This window comes from Buceros rhinoceros, unplaced genomic scaffold (genome assembly GCF_000710305.1).
Source record: "Buceros rhinoceros silvestris isolate BGI_N320 unplaced genomic scaffold, ASM71030v1 scaffold16642, whole genome shotgun sequence".
In the NCBI taxonomy this organism is placed as follows: Eukaryota; Metazoa; Chordata; class Aves; order Bucerotiformes; family Bucerotidae; genus Buceros; species Buceros rhinoceros.
Genome location: NW_010398523.1, coordinates 13,672 through 37,447, shown reverse-complemented (window position 1 = coordinate 37,447; position 23,776 = coordinate 13,672). Strand labels below are relative to the sequence as shown.

Sequence of the window (23,776 nt, the reverse complement as noted above, 5' to 3'; positions counted from 1 at the left end):
TTACTTCTATTTGTACAAATGAGAGCAAACCAATATGGGACTGCTGGTCATTTAAACACTTGACAGCATTTCTTCTGAACGCCTCCCATATAAAAACCAGCAAGCATTCCAGCGTCATACTGCTTTGGCCCATCGCTGAGGCTCTAAACCGACACAAAACCGCAAACAAACCATCCCGCCCTAACAGCTCCTAAATTTGACACATGCTACGAGCATTTCCTGCTCATACTGCGTTCACCTCAAGAATGAAAAATGCTCAAGATTGCCATAGTAAGTCTGGCACGTGCGCCCCAGGTATAAGCTCACTAATGAGCTTGAAAAATGTGTCCGGGAATGATAAAACGAAACAGCTATGAAGTACAGAATGTACATCTGAGAACAAAAAGGACCTTCAGAGCTCAGTCCTGAATGATGCCTCTCTGGGTACGCTTACTGCACTCCTAAGTCCAGGGTGCATCTTTAGGTTTTATTTAAAGCTTCCTCACGGAAGTTGTTGAAATGAATTGCCACTGACAAGTTGGCTGACACAAGCTGACACACCAACTGTTGTAGCATCACACCATGCAAACCAATAGATACCTTCTACTGTGCAGACAAAATTCTTCTAATAACAACTCAATCTCTCGTAAATGAGCTGCAGCTACTCATTTCACTACAACAAGCCACAATATAAAGCCACGTGGCAAAAAAGCAGTTACCTGTTTCCAGAGGTTGAATCGTTCCTTCTAATGAAGGCTCTGAGTCTAAAAGGATATATAATTCACTTTTTCCAGAACACACTCAACCGTTGTCAAGCTTTACAAATACAAATGCATCCAAGCAGCACAACCTAACCCACAAAACCATAAATACTCAAGGCAGGATCAAATTTGCCTCTTTTTAATCCTAAGCCTCATAAACAGTCAAAAAAGACAACCTTGAGGAAAGAGATTCAAATCTGATGGCTACAAGTGAATGATGAAAAAACTCCCCTTCTTTCAAGATATGCACTAATGAAGAGATAATTACAAAGTGACTCTGAATTGGTGTCATACAGACAATGATGCAAAATTCTCACTATGTACACGGAACTACCATGTGCATTTTCCCCAGCAGTGGGGAATACACGTCAGTCAAGTACCTTAAAAGAAAGTCCCTGACCTTAACATTAAAGATGCAAAGCATCACATTATCAGAGTGGCAACTTCTGTCCCCATGGCTACATTCTCCTGCCCGAGCTCTGCTATTCTGCCTTGCCTCAGTCACACAACCACAATGAGAGAAGGAAAGCACAAGTTTATTTAGCCCCATCTACCGTGTTCCCAGTCATCACTTTGCACAGACATGATGTCCAGAACGACAGGCCAGCCTGGAATGTTTGTTGAGCTTATCCTTGATGTTGAAAGAGACAGGTCAGCATGACCTTGCTGAGTTCGTCTTGGCATGGAGAAGATTGAACAAAAAATGCTAACGGAAGATGCCAATGGAAAATGCTAATCACAAGCGTCTTTAGCCTTGGGGGTAGAACTGATAGTAGAAAGTCAGTTCTTAGTGTGAACTGACCTCATTAACATACTAAAATATGCTGCCCTTGACTAGAAGGACCCTCTACCTCTTAAAGCCCCCCAGCCTCTGAGCACGAGTAGTGAAAAGTAGATATGCTACCACTTTAAATGGAAGTGCAGGAGACTAGTTAGCCGATCGCGTAGGCCAATGGTATCGCTAATCTTAGAGATAAGGTGGTTTTGCATTCTTTGGTCTACAAAAGGAATCCTGTACTACAGGGAAGCATGCTGACATTGTGAAGTTACCACCTAGCACCCATGTCTGCGCAGAAATAAATAAAAATCAAGAACTCTGTGTGTGAATCTGCTCATTGCACACCGGATGAAAGAACCCATTTTGGGGACAACAAACATTAGTAAGAAATAGTGAGATACTTCACTCTTCCAAGCATATTGATATCCTAACAGCACTCATCTTGAATCAGTATTTGCTTCTGCCATTTGAGACAAAGGCTGCAAATAATTTTTACTTTAGGAGAAAGGAAAGAGTTGAAATTTGCTAGGAGTAAAATGAATTTAAGAGAAAGATACATTCCTGATGAAAACAAGTGTTTCCTGAATTTCCACTGAGATCCAAACTCCACAACAACATTTGGAAAAGAGCCTACACATCTCAATATTGAACTCTTGCCTTCTAAGGAGTCAAAGAAGAACCCAACAATCCCCACAGGCATCAAACAAGCTATCTTAACTACTCAACACTGCTACTAAGCTTAACAAAGCCTCATGTTGATAGGAAGAAGCACAACCACAGAATACAGGTGTGCTGGGCTTTACTGGAAGACAGCGCTGACCGTGAAGACGCAATGTTTTTCCCTGCAGATGTGACATCCCAGCCTGTGATGCAGTCATTCATTTTTTATCATGAAATATACGCTACTACCTAGTATATAAAACAAAGCTATTTGGCAAGAAAGCTATCTTCCTTTCCAATTCAGCACTTTAAAAATAAATCTAGGGTTTTCTTCCTCGCTGTTGCAACTGGGAAGTGATTTCTACACAGACCAAGCCCCCCTTTCCCTCCAAACCAAAACGAGTAAGCCTCAGATGAGACAATTCCCATCTAAAAAGCTGGAAGACCTTTCAATGGCTATTCAGTTTACTTTTTTGAGTGCAAAGTCACAGAGGCAAACACCAGGGAGACAGCCATCTGAAGCAGTGCCCACATAACGTCAACCAGATTTAGGATTACCGGTTAGGCTGAATATCTCTATCTTTCAGGCACTGCAGTCAAGACCAAAGATTAGCCAGACGGTTAAAAAAAATTTCAACCTTACAGTGCAGTTGTACTTCTATGGAGCCACTTTTAGTCCCAACAAACACTAAGATATCTCCAGGCTTTTCAAAGACAAAACAAAGATTATGCTGAAGCCTTGGGAAAATCGGCAAAACCCCAACCCTCACACACATAAAAACAAAAATTATCATCCGATGCATTACTTTGTACGGCAGATAAGTGAAAACTAAGAAACATAATCTTAAAGTAACTGTTAGCTATCTCTACAGCAAGAGGAATGACAGCAACAGCTACAATATGGGAGGGGGGTGGGAAATGCAGTCACAGGAGTTAAGGGCACATCCATGACTCCAGACCAATCTGCAGAGGCAGGAGCAGTACTGGCAAATCAGCCATGCTAAATGCCAGAGAACGGAACTACTGCTAAAAGCAGGAAGAACTCGGCACCTTTTTATACAACCTGCTAGGTCACTCTACACGTAGTTTCCGTTAGTTTGGAGAAGATGACACACCACAGAGAGAGTAAGGCATCCATTTCATCTACCCCCAGCCGAAAGCAGCGGCATTGCACGCTGCACTCCCTGTGGCTGAACAGCTATCGCTGCCACCATCCCTACTGCCTTCTGCATCAAGGAGGACACTGGACAAGGAGAAGCTCACACTTGCCCTCCCAGCCATCCTGCAGACTCACATGGGGGCAGCTTTCTGGAATGGAGAGTTTTCCCCACGCACAGAAGAAACACCATGAAGCTGAGGATGGGAAAGGCAACAGCACAGAGCAGACAGCAGGTAACCCTCAGGAATCCCAGTGGGAGAGAAGGACTGCACAGAGAGCAGACTTCGCAGCCAAACCTCAGAGGCTGGGTAGGGGTAGAGGCTTTCCTACTCTTGCACAGTCAGGCAGAATGCACCAATCCACAGCTTCCTATTTTGTACCAGCTTAAGTCTGTAGGTATATATAAGCTAACATATATTTCTATATGAAGTGCAGCTCTACAGCTGTTCTGTAAAGGAGAAGCAGCAGTCAGGATGTCGGCTAGAAAACTGCTGCTTCTTCCTCCTCCCCATCCACAAAGCAATTATCTGCCTAAAGACAACACATCCTAACAAGCACAGGAAGGGTATATATAAACCCCAGCTGGCCTTGAGCTCACAACCATCTGAATTCTGCTCTGAGAGGACTTTTACTACAGATCTTCTCCACAGGTTCCTGAAATTCAAGAAAGAATGTGTTTAATCTCACAACCTTCAACGTCCTCAAGAAATAAGCACCTCTACCTGTTGATACATTACAAGAAATAGTAATTTCTTTTTAACTTTACTTCCACTACAAATATTTTTTCTTTATCATGACTCCCTTAACATGCCACATATCAGCTTATCCCAAGAGAATCTACTTGTAAGCTTACCGCCGTCCTCTACACTCTGTTCAGCGTTAGCATATGTACGAAGAAACTCAGCAAAAGCCCCGTCCTGCTTCAGCAGCTCCTGGTAGGAGCCCATCTCAGAGATTTCTCCATCAGACATTACCAGAATCGTATCCATTTGAGGCAGATAGTTGATTGCGTGGGTTACCAAAACCCGCGTCTAAATAGCAAAAGAAAAGTTTTTCTTACATCTCAAATTAGTACATACAATGGTTGAACTACTGCTTAAATTCTGTCTATAACAGTAATAATTATGGACAGGCATGCAGCATTTTTAAGAAAAAATACTGTCCTTGTCTTTTTTTTTTTCCATCAAAGAATTCTGAATTACAGAAACCAGAGTGCATTTCGTTATAAAAAGTTATTATAAGTGTTTCATTAAAAAGTCCTCTACAAACCTCAGAAGGATGCTTTCATTTTTCAGATGTTTGTAACAAGTCTGAATATGCAACTTGACAAACTTGGAATCATTTCAATTCAGCAAAGAAAAAAGAAAAACAAGCCATTCTCTAGAGCCAAGTATCTCACTACGACATACTTTATTTTTCAGGATTCCTTTTGGTCCAATAACTTTTTCGAAAATATGTTTCCCAACATGAGCGTCAACTGCTGATAAGGGATCATCACATAAATAGACATCTGCGTTACAGTAAACCGCCCGAGCAAGACTGACTCGCTGTTTCTGTCCTCCAGACAAATTCACACCCTGGGGAAACAAGAAGAGATGATCCTTTATTTACAGCTGAAAAGAGATGTCTTGCTACAGTTTGTGAGGGACACCAGTCATAGGTGGTTTATGTAAATCAGAGAAATTTCAGCACTATACGAAACACATCTCCATCACGAAACATTTCACTACCACAACAGCATAAGCAATGACAGTCAAAATCCTCTTGGAAGGAAGCACATGTATTAAGTTCTCGCTGACAGTGAGGGGCTAGTAAAAAAAAGTGTGTGCTAGCCTTGCAAAGCAATAACCTCGACTGACCTGCCTGACACTGTACGTTTAGAGGCTGCTTTTCTTCTCACCTGTATTTCTGCAGTGCCACCTCTGATTTCTACTCCGAATGTTTTAAATTCAATACACCTCTAAGATAAAGTAGAATAGAAGTCACATGGCCTCACCTACAAGCCACTTTCAGTGTTGTGGTAGAGCGGGTATTTACATACCTTTTCTCCTATTTCTGTTTTGTCTCCTGTAGGAAGAATCTCTATATCGGGCAGCAGTGCACAAGCCTCAATCACACGCTTGTACCAGCTCTCATTCATCTGCCTTCCAAAGACAATGTTATCTTCCAGAGTTGCGTTTTGGACCCAGGCTTGCTGAGGAACGTAGGCTACTGAGCCCTGCAAGAAAAACAGAAGTTCTTTACTCAGTACTTTAGACTAAAAGTCTGCACACAGAGTCAAAGCACGGCAGGGCTTTGTGAGACAGGCAGTGCCAATCACATCAGAAATTGCCTGTGGTCATTTCAAAACTGCCCAGAGTGGTTCTTGGGCTACCGCCTCCTCCAAAATGTTATTTTTATAATCCTTTCTACAAGTGAATATTACAAAGTGTGTGGTAGAAATAAAGGACTTCAAACAAAGTATGATTCTCTAACACAAACTTGGAGGAAGCATTTGTTTAGAGAGTATGTTCACACAATTACTGAATGTCAAGAGTCATTAGTTCTTTCATATAGTTTTAAATTATGTCCTGCATAAAACAATTTAATCTGGAATGCAAGTGTTTAACAAAAGCATCCCTGCCAAGAGATTTCTGCACAAAGCAGGGGAAGTAGTTTTTATATAAAAGTCACTTCAAAGGAAGAGATTGAGCTATTGCAAATTATTTTGCTTTGAAGATTAGTTCTGCCTTCTCTTTCTGCACAAATCATCAGTGATTCAAATCTCACCTACTTTATTTTTCCAGAATAAGTTTGGAGGTCATCAAATACGCATTCTTTTACATGCAACGTATTTGTTTTGCTCTGAAAATAATTTTCTTTCTGTACATTACAGCAGCAGCAAAATCCAAAACAAGGACTTTAATTATTTACTTACCTCCAGATAATTTTTCCTGTGTGAGCTCTGTGCAACTCTGATGTCTAAAAATACAAACTACAACAGCAGCTTTTACCATGTTTGGGTATCTGGGTGTACCCGCTCTCCTTGTAATTCTCTGATGTCTAAGAAGAAATAAACCAATACTGCTCTTCCTCAGGCTGGAGTGTGTATAACAGGGCCGTCCCACCTCACACTTGGCTGCCAACAAGACTCACCAAAATACCCATCTTTGAGACCTACTTCATTCTATTGGGCTAAATTTGAAACCAACAGATTTAGAAGTCATTGGGCTGAGGCTTAACAGGCAATTTCACAGAGTACAAGCTAAGGCATATACATGGCTCGCCAGGAAAACAGGCTGGAAAATGCTTTCCTTCGAAAAGCTGTCGCTTTCCCTCTTCACACCACTTTGAAATCTGCAATCCCTCCGGCAATACCCACAAACAGATGAACAGTTCTTCAGACGTATCACACCTTGACAACCACACAGCCTTCCTTTTTGTCCATCTCTCCCAGTAACGCCGACAGCAATGAAGACTTTCCGCAGCCAACTTGACCAACAACAGCTACCAAGGATCCTTCAGGAACACTGAAATTAACGCTGAAACAAAGCACATATAATTCAGCTTTGCTTCCCAGCACACCTCAGAAGTAAAACAGACTATTGAAGAGCCACTACGAAGCCAGATGCAATGTGAACACCCACTGCACATGTTGACATAGCACAGAAACTTTAACTGTCTGAAAATGCAAACCTCTCATTCAGAAAGCACCCAGCTCTTATACTACGGACAGAGCATCTCAATATGTAATCAGCAAAACGGAAAGAAAAAGAAAATAAACAACTGTGACACAATCTGTCCAATACTTCTCTCAAATGTTCCATGAATGTCAATGTAAATACTAACAGATGCTTCCCAAACAGCATCCTTGTCCCAGAGAATATGTAATTTAAGGACCAAGAAAAAGCAGCCAAAATTTAGGAAGGGTACAGGGCACAGGGAGGACACAGCCTGTACCCGCATCACCTCAGTTACTTTGTCAGTTGTACCATGTGCAAGGTTCTTCACTGGTTTTCTCCGGCACTGGAGTTAAGGTTGGCTACAGTTTAGTGAGAGTAAGATTTTAAAAGGAAGACTGAGGACAGAGGGCAAACATGAGGGTCAAGGGATAATTACAAGGGGCTAATCTGGCTGCATCCTCTAGATGGAGCTCATCCCACCTGCAACACATAGCAAGAGCTTAAAAACCTCAGAGGCTTTCTCTCCTGTCATTGTGCCTCCTGCTACTCCCCTTTATGCATTCCATACATACACAACATACTTCATAAACTCCTCCAGTTCATGAAGCCTCTTGTTTAAAAAAAAGAAGTAGAACAGATGTTATCTGTTCTGCTATTCCTTTAGGGCAACAAACTCTTTTGCATATAGATTGTTTACAATGCAGGAAGATTATGGAGTGGAACAAAGGGTACTAATTCTTACCTGTTCAGCAAAGGTGGATCATTTTTGGACCAGCTGAACGTTGCATTCTTTACAACAATACATCCTTCACCTGACAAATAGAAAATTTGTATTTATAAAAGTGCCAAAGCAAGAAGCTGAATTCTATGAATTGTATGCTCCGGATCATGCCACAGAAGTCTAAGCACACACAGGCAGATGTACAAAGCTGCTTTTCCAGCAGAACAACAACCCACTGCTTACCAAAAGCTTGTGTTCTGCTTTTACTCAATTTATCAAAACATCAGAGGTTCTGAGGTTACACTTATTCAGTAACCAGGAGGTATGTGAATGTCAATGATACAGAGATCCTCACTTACTCAGCTGCATCCTCCTTTATCCAGCAACTCCCCTGCAGCACTGCAAAGCCAGCTCAGGGAACCAGCAGCCTCAATCTAACCTGGGCTTCAGTGAAAGCATCAGCTAAACTGTCAAGTCCATGTGCAAAGCCAAGTTACTATAGGAATGATAGGGCAAAATAAATCAAAATATAAAATAAAATAATTTTTACCAAAACTACTAGTGAAATGTCACATGGTACCGGCATCTGTTGATTTTTACAGCAACAAATCAAAATGTACCACTCGTACTTCAACCAAGTATGCAATAAATACTTGGCCTAGGTAAATACTGGGTAAGTACAACCCATTATGGAACAAAAGAAACTCCAAAAAAACAAAACTCGCACTAAAGATTTGTGAGCAATGTATTCGTGGTTATCAGCTGAGAAAGGGAAGGAGATATTTCCAAAAGGAAAACGGGGAGAGAAAAAATTTGAATATACGGCAGTCTACTGCCTACTGGAAAGCCAAATGACTGAAACGATACAGAACTCACCTAACCACGTGAGGGAGTGATAGGGATTTCACTATCTTCGTATAAAGGAAGTAAAAAAAAAAAAAAAAAATCATTTGGAATGACTGGCATAACTAAAGTCAAGTTTTGTTTTGTCAGAAAAAGGGGCGTTATTTTTTCAGTAAATCTGCCTTCATGCTCATCAATCTCCTAAATGGCTCTATATAACCAGACCAGCAACACTGGGCACAGAGGAAGCAACACTGGGAGTTAACGCTCTTTCCACAAAACAGAAAGTGGAAGTATTTGCAAGAACTGGGACTTATCCTTTCTTCTTCAGAAGTGCTGAAGTGTTACAACCTCATTCTTCTCCAAATGCTGGGTTTCAGCACAGCATTAATTATCATTCTATTAACCGCCTCCAAATTTCAAATGGCTACACCTAAAACAGGCTAACAAGTAATTTTTTAAGTGACCATCTGTGCCTGGATGCAACCATTCTGTAGTTTGGACAATGGAGTTGGGGAGACGAAAGAAATTACCCGTGAAGGTGGTAGAAACTTTATATAATTTAATTTTCATTTCACAATTCCATTCTCTGCTTTCTGACCAAAATTTATCAGTGAAATACATCTAAATGCAGTAAATTTGTTACAGAAAGCAAAAGAAACACTGAAGTCACTGCAAAACCTGTACACAGAGATTTTCAACAGAAAAAGAAACTCACCATCTGTGATGGGACACCTGATTATGCTGTCTGGATCCAACTCTTCATGAGACAGGAACACTCTAAGGCGCTTCAAGGAGACACTGGCCTACATGGAAAAGGGATGTAAAACTATCTTACACCCTGCTCATTGTATTTAAGACCTTGTAGGTCCGCACCACACATATATTACATCATTATCACGCACTCCCAACCCCTCCTTAAATCCACTGCATATGCATTGCATGCTTTCTTGGACAGTCAAACTCACACTTCCCAAACCACAAAAGACATGGTTGATTTCAGGAACACCCACCCACCATAACCCGGATTGATAATTTTGCTTGCACAGCACTTAACACACAGGAAATGCAAAGCATCCTTTCTGATGTGGCTGAATTTCACCAGTGGACATTCTCTAAGCATAAGAATGTAATCTTTGCACCCAATGGCTACTTCTGCGCAGAAACACCCGTTAATGACTGAAGTCTTACTTCTACTATGCTGCTGATAACCAAAGGAAGCATGTTCAATGGAAACCTGAGGATGTTGAACAGTGCTAGGGAAACAAATGCCTTCTGAGCATCCAAGACATTGGTCTTGTTTGTTTTGACGTACACCGCAAATGTGGACAAGGCAACCTGAAACAGAGTGTAATGGTTACGCAGTCAGTAGCTTTGAAAAACGTTACCCTAACTCAGGAGTCACACAGTCTGACAACTGGATTCAGAGGTCTACAAGCCAAAGAAAGAGTAATGTTCTGGTAACTTCCTTGTTTCTTCTGCAAAACAAACAGTTGATTTAAATCTATTGTTGTAAAAAGAAATTGGAAAGGTGTCAAGTGCTCACTTTCCTTGCATAGCAAGGGTGAAACCACAAATGTCCCAGGATATCTGTGGTCACACTGCAAGAAAAGGGAAGGAGAGGAAGGGTCATTAGTCATTCTTGCTGTTCTCTTTCAGTTTTAAGGTGCTCCCCGCAGTACCGGACACTAAACCAGTAAGATACATAGCAAAGGCAGGAGTGCCCCAATGCTAATGCATTTTATATTTTGCGGAGACTACCACAACCCTAGATTTCCAAATACAGCCCACTTTATCACGGACAGATTGTTTTCCAAGAAACTTGAAATGTTACTGCCTTACAAAGATGAAGCCCTATAGTCCCTAAACAGTTCACAGCAGAAAAGCTTAAGATCCAAGCTGAACAATGACACTGAACCATTGTTATCAATCATAAGGTATAAAAATAATTTTAAAATATCCATATACTTATTTACAATTTTTTAAAAATGAGTTGATTGAATTATAGCAAAATTAAAGTAAACTAAGTAAAACCAAATGCTCACCTTTGGATCTATTCCCTTCAGTGTTTTATCCCACGGTAACAACTCTCATATCTCAGTCTATCACAAGAGCCAGCAACTCTTTCCCACAGAGTGCCACTTAAAACGAGAAGCCAAGGTAGGCTAACCCTTGGCATTCCCCCTCCCATGAGACTTGAAACAATTGCTCAAATGCCTAAGGAACTGTCTCACCTAAGCAGAGCATCCACTGAAGACATTAGTGTTTCTGTTAAAAATCTGACTGCTCTGGGGACATGTATTGTTCTTCGTGCAGCAGCTGACTCAGCTGTGTCCAGTACAGTAGCTTGTTTCTACAATCCTTAGTTTGGACAGCCATATCCCAGGGAGAAAGAACTCCCACAGAGATCAAAAACAAGACAGGGTCCAAAGAATAATCTCACCAGCAGCATGTCTGCACTCTTGTGTTACCAGGAATCAATCTGAAATACACCCTTATCAGCACACATACTAGCGGAGGTACCGCAAATGAATCGTTTCCTGACACCACTATTAAACAATGTTTTAAAAGAGCCCTGGCCATGGAAACAGAAGAAGAAATAAAGGATTTTGTTTTGTATGTCAAAAGTGCTTTCAAGTAAGCACTTGCAATAATTCTTTAATCATAAGTTCTGAAGAACATATACAAAAGAACAAACAAGATGTTAAACAACAGCCTTGCACTTCGGGCTGTACCGATTCTGCCCCCGCAGCAAACCTCCTAAGATGCAGGACCATTGCCATGCATTCACAATGTGCATTGAAACAGAGCTACTCGATAGGCAAATTTGTTTTCTCAGACTCCACATACCAGAATTAAAGAGTCCACCTGCAAAGTTTTATTTAGAAACTTCAGTTAATAATGTATTTATATTAAAACCATCTCAGACTTCTTTTAGAAAAGCATTCACTTAAGAATGCTGCTGCGGTTTCCTACCCCGGGCACTGCTGCTTCTGCCTTTCATCATGCCAAAACATAATCTAAACACTAACAATGTTTGCGGAGAAGGAATCCAAGACTGGAAAGCACACTTAAACACCTTCAACAACACATATTTTACCCTAATGTAGTCATGGCTTTTATTTGCTTCTGCAGACAAGAGCAATGGCCTTTCTTCTAACAGGGTTCAAAGTAATTTTGATGTGATCTCACCCTTCTCTCCTTTTTATTAGTTTAAGTGTAAGCTAACCACAAACACCCTGGGGATGTTTCATATATTAAGAATATTTTTTTTTAAATAAGAATTTGAAGCAATACCAGGATACACAATAGCTTCACCTCTCCACATCGTTCTTAAACCAATGCTAGATGAACCCAGGTCATTGACTGCTGTACAATGTCCCGTTTGATCAAGGACTCTTATCTAAAGATCCGCTACTCTCAGAAAGATGCTGCAATGCGGGAAGTTTTACTCTATCTGCCACAGCTACCACCTGGAGGGTGCTATGCACGTTAGTAACCACTTCTAAACATGACAATACATTTAATCTTAGGTTCCTCAAGTACACCACCAAAAATAAGGGGGATGCAGAGGAGGTTTTTATTTTTAAATACTTTAGACCATTTACTTCTAGAATACATCCAACTTGGATGTTACCAAGTTCCAAAGAAAACAGTACTGCCTTTTCACAGAGAGAGGGAGACAACAATTGTTTCATTTCCCACCACTGCAGAAGGCATTCTGACTCTTCCTCATTAAAAAACAAAACCAAAACAAGTTCTCAAGCATTGTTTTGGAAAGCATGACCCCCAAAAGGAGAGCAGACTTCTAGATTTGTTTCACTTACCAAAAAAGGAGCACAAACCCAAGTGAAGGTTCCCACTGCAGCAAGGTAAGCAGATTTTTTTAGGATTTTGAGTTCTTTCTGTCTGATCTCTAATACCTTCTCTCTGAAGGCTAATTCCCAAGCATAAAGTTTCAGAACTTTAATCCCATTGAGAATTTCATTCATCAGCTTAATTCTGTTGTCTTTGCTCTTCATTTGAGCCATCTAAAAACAACATTGCAACAAGTAATTAGCAGAGCACAATACTTGGCAGAGCCACAAAGTTCTGAGCTTTTTATTTTGCAATGGCAAAATTTAGCTCATTATCATCAAAAGCTTACTAGCTTCCCAAGCAGGAAATCTGAGATGCTATCTGAACAAACAAACATGCAGAATTAACAAGATGTTTTAAATCAATTAAAAGAATGCTTCATGCAACTAAAAATCTGAGCCAAGTTTAAAACAATTTTGGCACTGGTTTAAGTGGGATTAATCCTCCATCGGGGAGCCCTGGGACTCAAGTTCCTCCAAGGTACAATATGCGCTTAAAAAAAATTAGCCACAATAATCAAGCTTTGGTGATGTGCGGTTTGCATTTAACCTTCGCCTGAACTTGGTATTGCTTCACGTTCAGCATTACCAATGGCTTTCTGACGATGCACTGCAGCAAAAAGCTTTCCATCAGCCGTAAGAAGAAAGCCCATTCTTCAGAAGTTTCCATCTTTGTGAAGTATTTTAATGAGGGCAGTGCGAAGCTGAAACAATGTTCTAAGGCCACAGTAGGCAGAGCAGTAAACTGCCCCAGTACAGCTAACCCAGACAGCTGTTACCCATGGCAGTGGGGCTGTGATAGGTGAGACATACCTACTTCTCCCACGTGGGAATCAAATGCTGTGGTATATTCTGATGAACATCCAGAGCTAAAAGGTTTAACTTAAATAAATCTATCTCCTCTGACACTTGGCAAATTCAGTTACTAGTGCAGTCTGCACCAAAAAGCATGTGGTGGGACTGCTGGAAACAGATTTTGCAATAGAAAACATAAGAGTTTGAATCTACATTTACTTATGTGCACTCTTTGTAACACACTGATCCTCTCTAAATAAAATTGACTAGGGATCCAGAACAGCGAACACTAAGGCTTCTCCCTCCTCATCCTTCCAGAAAGGAAAACAAACAACTAAGAACAAACCACACACACACACTCCCCAACACTGCAAGCATGACTGTTTCACACTTTAAGATTCATTAGGCAGAGCATAGTTAATGTTTGCACTCTAGTTCTTAGGCAGCAAGTTAAAAATTCAACTAATTCCAATCCCTTCATTGGTCATTTCATGAAGCTGGCTAGCCTGCTACCTTAGACTTAACTACCGCAAAGTTTTCAGACCATTATGTTCCGATACACTGTAATGCTGAAAAATACATCAGTTTGTTTATTCTGCATACTCAACATCTCCGACCTTTCATTCCCTCCATTTATTCCTTAGAAAAACAGGGAAGGAAGGGAAAAAGTTTAAAAGGACAAACTTCAGGAATAAGTCAAAGAACAGAACCTATTTTTTAAAAGTGCTGTCACATACATACAGGTTCTAACCTGGTAGGTTTTTGTCTTCATTGCCATCACAGCATTTATTGGAACCAGAAGGATCATGACAGCCACACCTGCCAGCACTGAAGGACCTAAATTCTGAAAAACACTTAATTGTAAATATTTATTCAAACTGATTTTTAAAAATCTTGGGTCAAACCACTGCATATGCTACAGAAAAAGCATTCTGAAATAGCTTTTCAACATCTTCCTGCCTTTTCAAGAACAGCTTGAAAGAAAAAGAAAAGGGTCAAGTAGGGGCTTGGGTTGATGTGCTTTGATTTTTGAAAAAAATATACATATATAGCCCCCATATAGAGAGCTATATAAAGATCACTAGCCATCTACACACACAGAAAAATTCTGACATTTTCCAGTTTTTGCTGGCTTGTCTGTTCTTCTGTAGTAGGGAGTGACCAGCTCCATGGGGGAATTTCATTGCCTTTACGGTTGACGGTGAGAATTGGGAAGAGTCAGCCAGCCTGATGCAAACACCTCATTTGTTTCTGAGCGCAGAACCAAGACCACTCTTTAAATCAAGCAACAAGGGAGATACTATAGGTGCTGCAGTCCCCCAAAGGTTAGTAGCTCCCATGTCCTTCCCACATGCCCTCAAGATGTGCAAATTAAGAATCTCCTGCCTTCCTTCTTGACAGCAGTGACAAAAGCGGCTCTGAATGGCTTCTAAACAAACAACATTTTCTTCACACCGCTGTTGTTCTCCACACTTCAGTGGTCTGAACAACAGCTGTCTGTAGTCATGACCAGAAGCAGCAGCACAGGAAGCTGCCAAAGTCGAAACAGGAAAACACCACACAGTACTCACCTCCCACAGTAAGTACAGTGCTAGTATCACCTGGAGAGGTGCAGACCATATCATGTTTATGTAGGTAACCAAGTCCATGAATCTCTGAGCATCCACAGACATTAGATTCACGATCTCACCCACAGTAGAAGTCTTTCTAGCAGAATTTGTGATAACAAGTGCCTAGGCGCAGATTAAAAATAAAAAAATAAGGCAACATGAAGAAAGACCTACTCATTTGCGTTTTCTCCACAGAATCCAATTGCTTTACAGAGCTTCATCTTTAAAATTACAAGCAATTCTTTTCCTGCTTCATATTCTGTTAACCCTGCACAAAATGCACGTTGTATAATTAGAAGCAAGCAGCTGGGTTTAAACGAAGACAGAATTGAAGAGAATAAGCAGTCTTTGGGGTTAGGGGGTTGTTTTCTTGTTTCGTTTTTTAGCATAAGAAGCAGAATCTTTACTTCTTGTCAAACATTTTTCTCACACTGAGCAACCAGTCCACAGCTTTTTAAAATGTTCTAGCTTTTTCCAAGATGAGGTGGCACTGCTGCTAAGTCTCAAATGAAGTTGTAAAGGTAGATGCATCTTAATTTCTGCACAAACCGAAGCAGTTTCACATCCCTAGTCTAAATGAGACAAGGTTTCATGTTTGGCAGCAAGAAAAAGGAGCCTGAATTTTAACTAGTAAATTAGAAAATTGCTCTACCTTAAAGACTTTTATTTATAAATTAGATACCCCCTTATTTCTGTTAGGAGTTAGGAATCAGCCTATCAGAGTCTTCTACCTACTTATATTATTCAGTCTTAAGCGATGCATCTGCAGTCACCAAGAGGTATCGTACATTTGAAGAAACACCTACCTTTCGATAAATTAGACCAACAATAGCTGTTTTGAGCCTCATTCCAGTTACAAAGCAAATATGAAAATACTGGTGAAGAATCAGTGTCTGAAGACAGGCACTAACCAACAGTAGCCCTGTATAAAAGTAGCCTTGCCAGTTTGGGGCAGCTTTGTTATTTACGAAGTTGATTAGCAATCTGTGGAAAGAGGAATCAGTTCTCTTGATATATGCAAATCGAAACGAAACATCAGGATTACAACCTTAGACTATTCAGAACATTATACGGGTCATGCAAGCACCAAAGAACCAAACTGAGACAAAACACTTAAGCAAACTTCTTAGAAACTGGAGATTATTTTATACTAGCACACATCACTCCCTCTTCATAACAATGTGCTACTTCAAAACATAATCACAAACCTTACATGTACTGCATTCTCTTGGAACTACACTAAGAAGTCTCATATTCCCTCCAGCTAAAATACAACCACTTACAGTTGGTTTACTTCTCACCTCAAAGCAGTACAACAATTCCTATCCCCTTAGCTCCCTGTTGCTTCACATACTGTAACCTGTAGTCCCACAATCATTACAGATTAGAATTAAATATACTCTCTTGCTATTGTTGATTATGTTCCTGCCTGGCCTTCCTAGTGTTGGAACGGAATGTAAAGTCAAACATTTAAGGCATGACGTTATAGTCTGAAAACTAGTGGACCAAAGTCATTTGTGTGCATGGTCTTTAACTTGCGTGACAACTCTTCCCCGTTGAACCAACTGAAGGCAAAGCAGCTTGGTGAGCTGCAGTGTGTTTTCATTCTGTCCACATACTTTTAATAAAATAATAAAGAATATAGATCTTACTTCAGAATTTCTGGGCCTGCGAACATCAAGAGATCATGCGCAGCTTTAAACAGGAAGCTCATGAGAAAATATGGTCCAAAGGTTTTACATAACACCTTGAATAAAGATGCATCAGAGCTCTTCTGAGATGGGTTTATAATCAAAGCTTCAGCCTCTTCTGTCACATCACCTTCTGAGCTACTTGATTTTTGCTGCTTTTTGGATGTGTATAGCATGTTTAATGGTTGCCTGAAATAAGAACAGGTATATAAAGTAGCCTTTATTCAAGCATAAAGCCAACTGGAAAAAGGCACAGTACACAAACGAGATGTTTGTCTTTAAGAGTTTAACTGGGTTTTACTGTTACTCAAATATCCTTTTATTATACAACCATAGCTAAATGAACTGGCCATTCAGAAATGGAGGGATCATATTCCTGTTGAATCTCTCCTACAGGTCTGCCCCGGGGAATGAGGAATAAGGCCATAACTTGTGTTAAACTTGAAGAGCAAGGGACAATATTATTCTCAAGACCAGCATGCTAAACTTTCATCAAAATCAAGGCCTCACTGTACCACCGGAGTTAAAAGACTGCCATCACGCTTATGCCAAGTCATCCCCAGTGGACTGAACATACTCATTTCACATATCCGGCTTATGCCAAACGGTGCGATTCCAAACTTCTGAGGACAAAGTCTATGTAAAAATACACTGTGTAAGCAATCAAGTAATTTTCCTTCAACACAAAGGTACTTCTATTTGCTGCAGGAGGATGGAAACTGCAGGCATGCAGTCTTCCTAGTTTTAGTCAGCTGGGTTAGATGGCCAGGCTCCCTATACCGTCAAAAGAAAGAAACAAGCTTCTCACTTTTACACCCTGAACTGCCCTCCTGAAGCTTCACTAACTACAGAGGGAGCCCAAGCTTCTAAATTACACAACTGCAGTTTGACTGTGGGAAAACTTCCCTCCCCAGGGAAAAATCACATGTCAAAAGTAACAATAATCAAGTTTTGGATCATGAAAGACTAAAGGAATCATGATGCAGCTCTTCATAAAGACAACACACAATACCCTACCTGGCTCCTGTTCTGAATGCACTTGACGACAAATACAGAGCTGCCACCTGGGCCTTACGAAAGCAGGCTCAATAACAGAGGACAAACACTTTTAAGTAGAAGCTGAGTAACTTGAGCTTTTGAACCTCCACGTCTTGGAAGAACTGCTAGCCGGGATAACTGAACTTACCTCTTGGTCTTTTCCCATTCTTTTGCCCAGTTTCTAGCCAAACGTGGCACTACCTCCTCCGATTTGTCCTCTTTATTTAATGACCACAAATCCTTGGCTTCCAAAGGTCTCCGATAACCCTGAACCATCAACCTGTATTAGAAACATATATTTAAGAGCTCTAGAAGATATATATGTGTGTGTACATATATATACACACATACATATATACGTGCCATGAGACAGTAGTCCTTTACATCCACACCCAAAACAGAGCCAGCTCTTCTCAAAAGCACATGCAAGAGTTTAGCATCTGGACCTGTGTTCCTACAGGTGCTAAAACATACATTCTCCCATCTTTACTGCAAGAATTAGACACAAAGACATTCCAGGATCCAGGATGCCACTGAACTTAAATTTCAGAAAAAATAAAAGAAAGGATGAAGTGATCTCATTTGGAAATCAGCCAGCCAATTAATATTCCCATGCCTACCAAGTTTCAAAATCATTATTAGCCTTTAATTTTACAAAGCGATTCCTTTCATCTAGCTTTCTGTTGGAACTCTGGCCAAGTATCAACCACAACTATAAACCAATATTATTTTATACATCCCTGTGTTTTAACTCACAAGAACATGTGTTGTGATCAAATCATACAGCATAACTAAAGTTACGTTAATGAAAACAAAACAACCTATTGGACAAGTTAATAATGTTGAATGCCTTAGCTTCCAAATACAGCAGATAATTTCTACCTTCTTATATTTCCCAAAGAATTTTTTTTATTATATTCTTTCAGCAAACGTACTAGATATATACTGACAAAATTTAAATTACAACAACCCTACAAAGAAAGTAAAAAAGATTAAACAAATTTGAAAGAAAAAAAAAAATCTATTTTTCTATCTACCAAAATTATTATTGCATGATTCTTGCTAATTTAACTGTCAAAGCAGGATCCTAAAATGCCATCTAACTTTAACCGGTGCTTTATCTTTTTCTTAATCTTACCCAGTGATCCACCAAAATGTGATTCTGGAGAGGAAAGAAGCACCGAACTCTGGACATGGATTCTAAAGGAGAGAAGAAGAAATCAATCCATATACGAAGTGACTGCTACAGGGCCAAAATAAACTAACCAAGCAGAAAAAATGCTTTTGAAATGCCTTTTGTCTACAGTATTTTTTTCAGATTACTAAACGTGGCATTTATGCTCTTGAAGAGCCTGTCCAGAAAACCCAAGCACAGCTTCAATGCTATCAGCAGACTAGACCCCTGGGAAACAGGAAGAGCAGTGCTCCATATCAACACCACAACAAACGGTGGAGAGAATTTTATAGGACAGTGCAGGCCAGACAATATCCCAGGATGTCACCATCACGACCGCCTATAGCACTGCAAGGAATGCTACCACATGGGACCATAAACACGTTAATTGGGTAGAGTTAGTCTTAAATGAAGAATTCAGTTCTACCATTCAAGCAGTTACGTTTTGTGACTCCAAAACAGATGCACAAATAAAAAAAGAAAAAAAAAAAAACTCAACAAACTCCATAAAAGCATCCCAAAACAGCCTCAAAATCCTGCATCTCATCCGTCCACAAGTACGAGAAATGTAAGTGTCCACAAAGGCAGGCAGCTAGCTCGCGTTCTGCATCAGCCACAACAGCTGCCTGTTCCAGCTACCCTTCAGGTTAACATCCTCTCCTAATCTGGTTGGATTAAAACACCGGAGAGGAGGGCTGAAGAATTTCAAAGGCTCTGAAAGTGATTTACCTGCAGAATTTCAGTGCAGATTTCTCTCTTCCCTCTTCCACTGCTCTGAATAGCTGCTAAAGAATGCTACAACCAGCCACTTCTTTGGCACACAAACCACCAGGTTTTTATCATCAACTGTACTTGGAGCAACTCACTACTTCCGTCTACAGAAGTCACCAAACACCAGAGTACTGCAACTGAGAGCCAGAGCCAAGCATCTCCAAGGTTGGCAATTTTCAGCTCATGTTTGTGTAACCTGGCTTCTCCACCAAGCTGTACTGAAGTGTCCTGTAAGCAAGCTACACTAAACAGACTCCTGCACTTCCTCCTCTTCACCAACAACCTTTTTTGCAAATTTGTAGGGAAGAATAAGAGTATGTATGAGACAGATGCTTTTTTTGAAAGGGGATAAGAGTTCCATATTTCAGAAGTATTTAAACACTTGCAACAAAATGAATGCAAGCAAATCCAATACCATCGCTTAATGAATAAAAGTTTTTAAACTCAGAGAGGTTAAAAAAAAAAAAAGCTGAGGGAGAACAGTACTGTCTATCTTCAGCCACACCAAGACAGACAAACAGATTGCTACTTCAGGAAATAGAGGGAATACTTTCAACTTCAACAAAATTTATAAGTATTGCAAACTTTACATAAAATGCTGTATTATTTTCCTTCATACTTTTTTAAATCTACTTGCAGGTAGAAACTCTCAATTCAAGAGTTCTCTAGAACGTGTAAAACCAAAAACTGGACTTCATCTGCATAAAGCAAAAATTTAAAACATTAAAGCATATTAGATTACTCTTCAGATAATACTATTTTTGATAAAACTAAATAAATATTGCACAAAGAACTACTGACATTCAAGCCAGATAGAATGAAGACAACAAGTTGTAACAAGTCTGGACTTATGTAATTTAAACGAAGTGAAATCCAGATGAAACATATGGTTTCACTTCTGTATACAACAGCATCTGCATCTTAGAAATCTCACTGTAGTTATTTGGCTTAAGTAAACATATAATAAGATTTTACCCAAGACTTACAAACAATTCTGGTCTGGAAACGCTTGGCAGAAGAGAATAAAGCAGAATTTAAGATGGATTAACGTGACTCACTTTGCTCTTTTCCCTATCATAACACTCAACAAACACAACGCTCATGAAAAAAGAAGGTTAAAATTTGAAGTCTGCCTTATTTGCTGGAGACACTCCTAGAAACAGAACAGAAACCCAAACCATTGTGGTCTCAAAGCACCTTGTAATTATTGTCACCATGATCAAAGCAGAAAAGAAGGTTTCCATAAATGCATAGCATTCTGTCAAACACAGTTCTTCCCTGAGTGAGATGAAAAGAACCCAAAGATGAAGAGGGTCCAAAGACTCAGCAGCACACTGTTCCCTCCAGGCATGTACTCACAGCCTGTCTGCTAGTGCTAATGCAGGGCACCGCCGGCACACTGGGTAACAACGGAGACAGTAACGGTGCAATTCAGGAGGTGCAACTGGCTACAGACCTTTTACACTGTTAGGAAGGCAACGTTTATTTCTCCCCTCACACATTTCACACCTTTCTTCACCAGTCAGTGTTACCTAACATCAATCGAATCAGAATTACGATTTACAGAAAAATACAGCGCTGAGGTTTCTAGCATATCCAAACCCCAGGCCATGAGAGATGTCTCTTCACTGTGACTCCGACGATCTAGCCCAGGGCTAAGTGGGCAGTAACAGTGACCCAGCATCCCTTGGGTCACTTTAGATCCATGCCATATAGCTAGCATGTATAATTAAGAACACATGCAAAAAAGATCACGTCAAGATAAAATTAAATTTCTACATCCAGACCACCCTCTAATGTTACCTGCTCTTGCAAATGAGTTTGTTAAATTTTTGCCTGAACAGGAGGCAAATACGGAATTTAAATGCATGTATTCAAATTCACAAGTTTTCCAGGTGTAGATTCTTCCCCAGCTTCGGTAAGAAGGGAATACACATTATTATGAATTACTGCCTCCTGATCGGTATCAGATGACTAGGAGGATAGCATTTCAAGTCAGTATTTCCCACCGATTGCCAGAAGTACCACTCAATATAAAAACATGTGACTCACCTTCAGGAATGACTGAAAGAGTATTTTTGCTTTCTCAAATGCAGCACACAACATGCAGTTTTGCACGTTATGGGTTTCATCATGTGTCACCAACCAAAGAACACCTTATTGCAAACAAGCCAACAAGATCGGAATTATTTGCCATCTGGTAGACTATGGCCCTAATACGCATGGTACAGAGTATTGCACACACGATCCTCAGCACTCAGTATAGTCTGAACACTTACTGGATCATTCACTGTTTCAGAAAACAGAGGCGCTCGTTCTGGAAAACAACACAAGATGAGCTGTACAAGTAACAGGACAAAGTAGATGCAGAAGGTGACATAACGAAATGCATCCACTTCAGCACCCTACAACGGAAGAGAATATTCCAATTAGAAGGCCTGAAGAATTTCTGTAAAACAACATGTTAATGTTCAACATAAACCAGCTCCTTACCGTAAATTCAGCAAACTATATGAATGTTACATACAACCCACCCCCATGCAAATTAAAATCAATGTCTATTTTTGTGAAGGGAAGTTAAAGAGACTGGGGAGGAGATGAAAGGTACCATTTCTTCTTAATCAGTCACTGCCATAAACACACCAACATGAACTCCTGTAGAGAAGTTCTCTTCAAGACACTGTTTGTACCAATACAACATACCCCAATCTGAAGTCAAAGTATTCTTTACTGCAGCGAGGCATTTATGCATGGGGTAGCAAGCTGTTTTCAAAGCAAATTTGTTATTTAGTATGCACAGAGGAAATAAGAATTAGAGGAGCAGAATTTTGATACAGTTTGCTGCATTGTGGTCATATTCCAGAGGTTCTTCCATTTTTTAGACTGGGACTGATACACAAAGCATAATCCACAGGAATCAAAACACAGGGATGGATGGACACCCCCACACCAGTAAAGCCAGCCAAAGACAAAAGCTGGCTGGAAGTTCTCAGAATTCACAACACGGCTTAAAGGATTCGAGAAATAAAAGTGCTATACCATTTTGAGGCAGCTCCACAACTGATCTTGAGGTGGCCTCACTATAAAGCAGACTGACATAAAAATATTTCACTTGTACACTTTCATTTTGTCTCAGCAGGTAAAACCATGTTACCACACCAAGTGTTTCAGGAAATCCACTGTATAATCAACAGGAAGACGATGTGAACTCCCAGAACAGTTTCATATCCAAATTACACACTTTTTTTGTAGTTGAGCAGACACAGCCAGCACAATTCTCTTGGCAACTGTTGCTACAGTTAAGACCACTATGAATTTCAATAGCATTTCAAAACAAGAGCCATTAAGTCTTGCTTGATTTGCTTTTATAACCCAAGGAATGAAGGTGAACTGAATGGATCATTAACTGACTTGACTGGCATAATTCACCAGCAACTACTCTATTACTGCAGCATTTGGGATTATTTTCAACTGAATGAGCTAGCAATCACTCACCGGATTTAAGGCATGTATTATTTTGGATCTAAAAACCACTGTGGCACATGACAATGAGATAAGCCAGAAAATCGTCATTACACCTGAAGACTGGACTCCTTTTATTCTTTCATACTGTATTAAAAACGTGGCAAGCAACTGTGGACAAATAAGACAAAAATATATTCACAAGCTTTAAGTTTTATAACACACTATGTACGTATACAAGGTACTGTGTTAAAGTGCTTATTTAGCATTTCAAATGCAGTATCTCCCACACATTCTAACACCCACATATTTTCAGAGTAATTAAAAAATACATTTAAATAGGAAATTCTCTGGAGCAGGAAAGATGAGTAGTAGACAGGAAATGGAAAAGGAATATGTAGTACGTAGAAGTAAATGACCACATACATGAAAGCAGTATTAAAAGATGCCAGTTTTTGTTTCTTTACTTTCCTGGTTCTACACCACAGATCAACATGCAATTATAATGACACTATAACATTTCCAAGTATTTCCTAACCGATTATTTTTAAAATAAAAAGATTTCTTTCTACACAAGCCACAACACCAAACAACACTGACTATATATTACTCTGTTTCCATATTTTGTGTGCTTTTGGAGTCCCTTAGGAAGCTGGTACAACTTAGTAACATCACTTGGCTGCTGCAACACGCATTTTCCATCGGCCTGACAAAAGCTTGACAATTGCATTATTAAATGACCACAAACTACTTAACAGCTCTTGAACCTGTCAGTATGTTTCAGGGCAGCGGGGTTATGGGGGGGGGGGGGGGGG

General features: G+C 40.1%; 1 protein-coding gene across 1 annotated transcript in view; it reads right to left on the bottom strand.

The window, feature by feature from the left end:
• Window positions 1–23,776, bottom strand: part of ABCC1 (ATP-binding cassette, sub-family C (CFTR/MRP), member 1) — a 40,901-nt gene that overhangs the window by 14,532 nt on the left and 2,593 nt on the right. The window contains exons 4-20 of the mRNA XM_010131148.1: window positions 22,995–23,132; window positions 21,779–21,904; window positions 18,693–18,754; window positions 17,703–17,834; window positions 16,478–16,705; window positions 15,632–15,809; window positions 14,787–14,948; window positions 13,967–14,059; window positions 12,391–12,594; window positions 9,755–9,901; window positions 9,282–9,369; window positions 7,742–7,811; window positions 6,732–6,858; window positions 5,379–5,555; window positions 4,747–4,914; window positions 4,191–4,368; window positions 699–743 (exon numbers count right to left, since the gene is read on the bottom strand). Of these exons, the coding sequence (XP_010129450.1) occupies window positions 699–743; window positions 4,191–4,368; window positions 4,747–4,914; window positions 5,379–5,555; window positions 6,732–6,858; window positions 7,742–7,811; window positions 9,282–9,369; window positions 9,755–9,901; window positions 12,391–12,594; window positions 13,967–14,059; window positions 14,787–14,948; window positions 15,632–15,809; window positions 16,478–16,705; window positions 17,703–17,834; window positions 18,693–18,754; window positions 21,779–21,904; window positions 22,995–23,132 (2,323 nt within the window). The remainder of the gene's footprint in view (window positions 1–698; window positions 744–4,190; window positions 4,369–4,746; window positions 4,915–5,378; window positions 5,556–6,731; window positions 6,859–7,741; window positions 7,812–9,281; window positions 9,370–9,754; window positions 9,902–12,390; window positions 12,595–13,966; window positions 14,060–14,786; window positions 14,949–15,631; window positions 15,810–16,477; window positions 16,706–17,702; window positions 17,835–18,692; window positions 18,755–21,778; window positions 21,905–22,994; window positions 23,133–23,776) is intronic.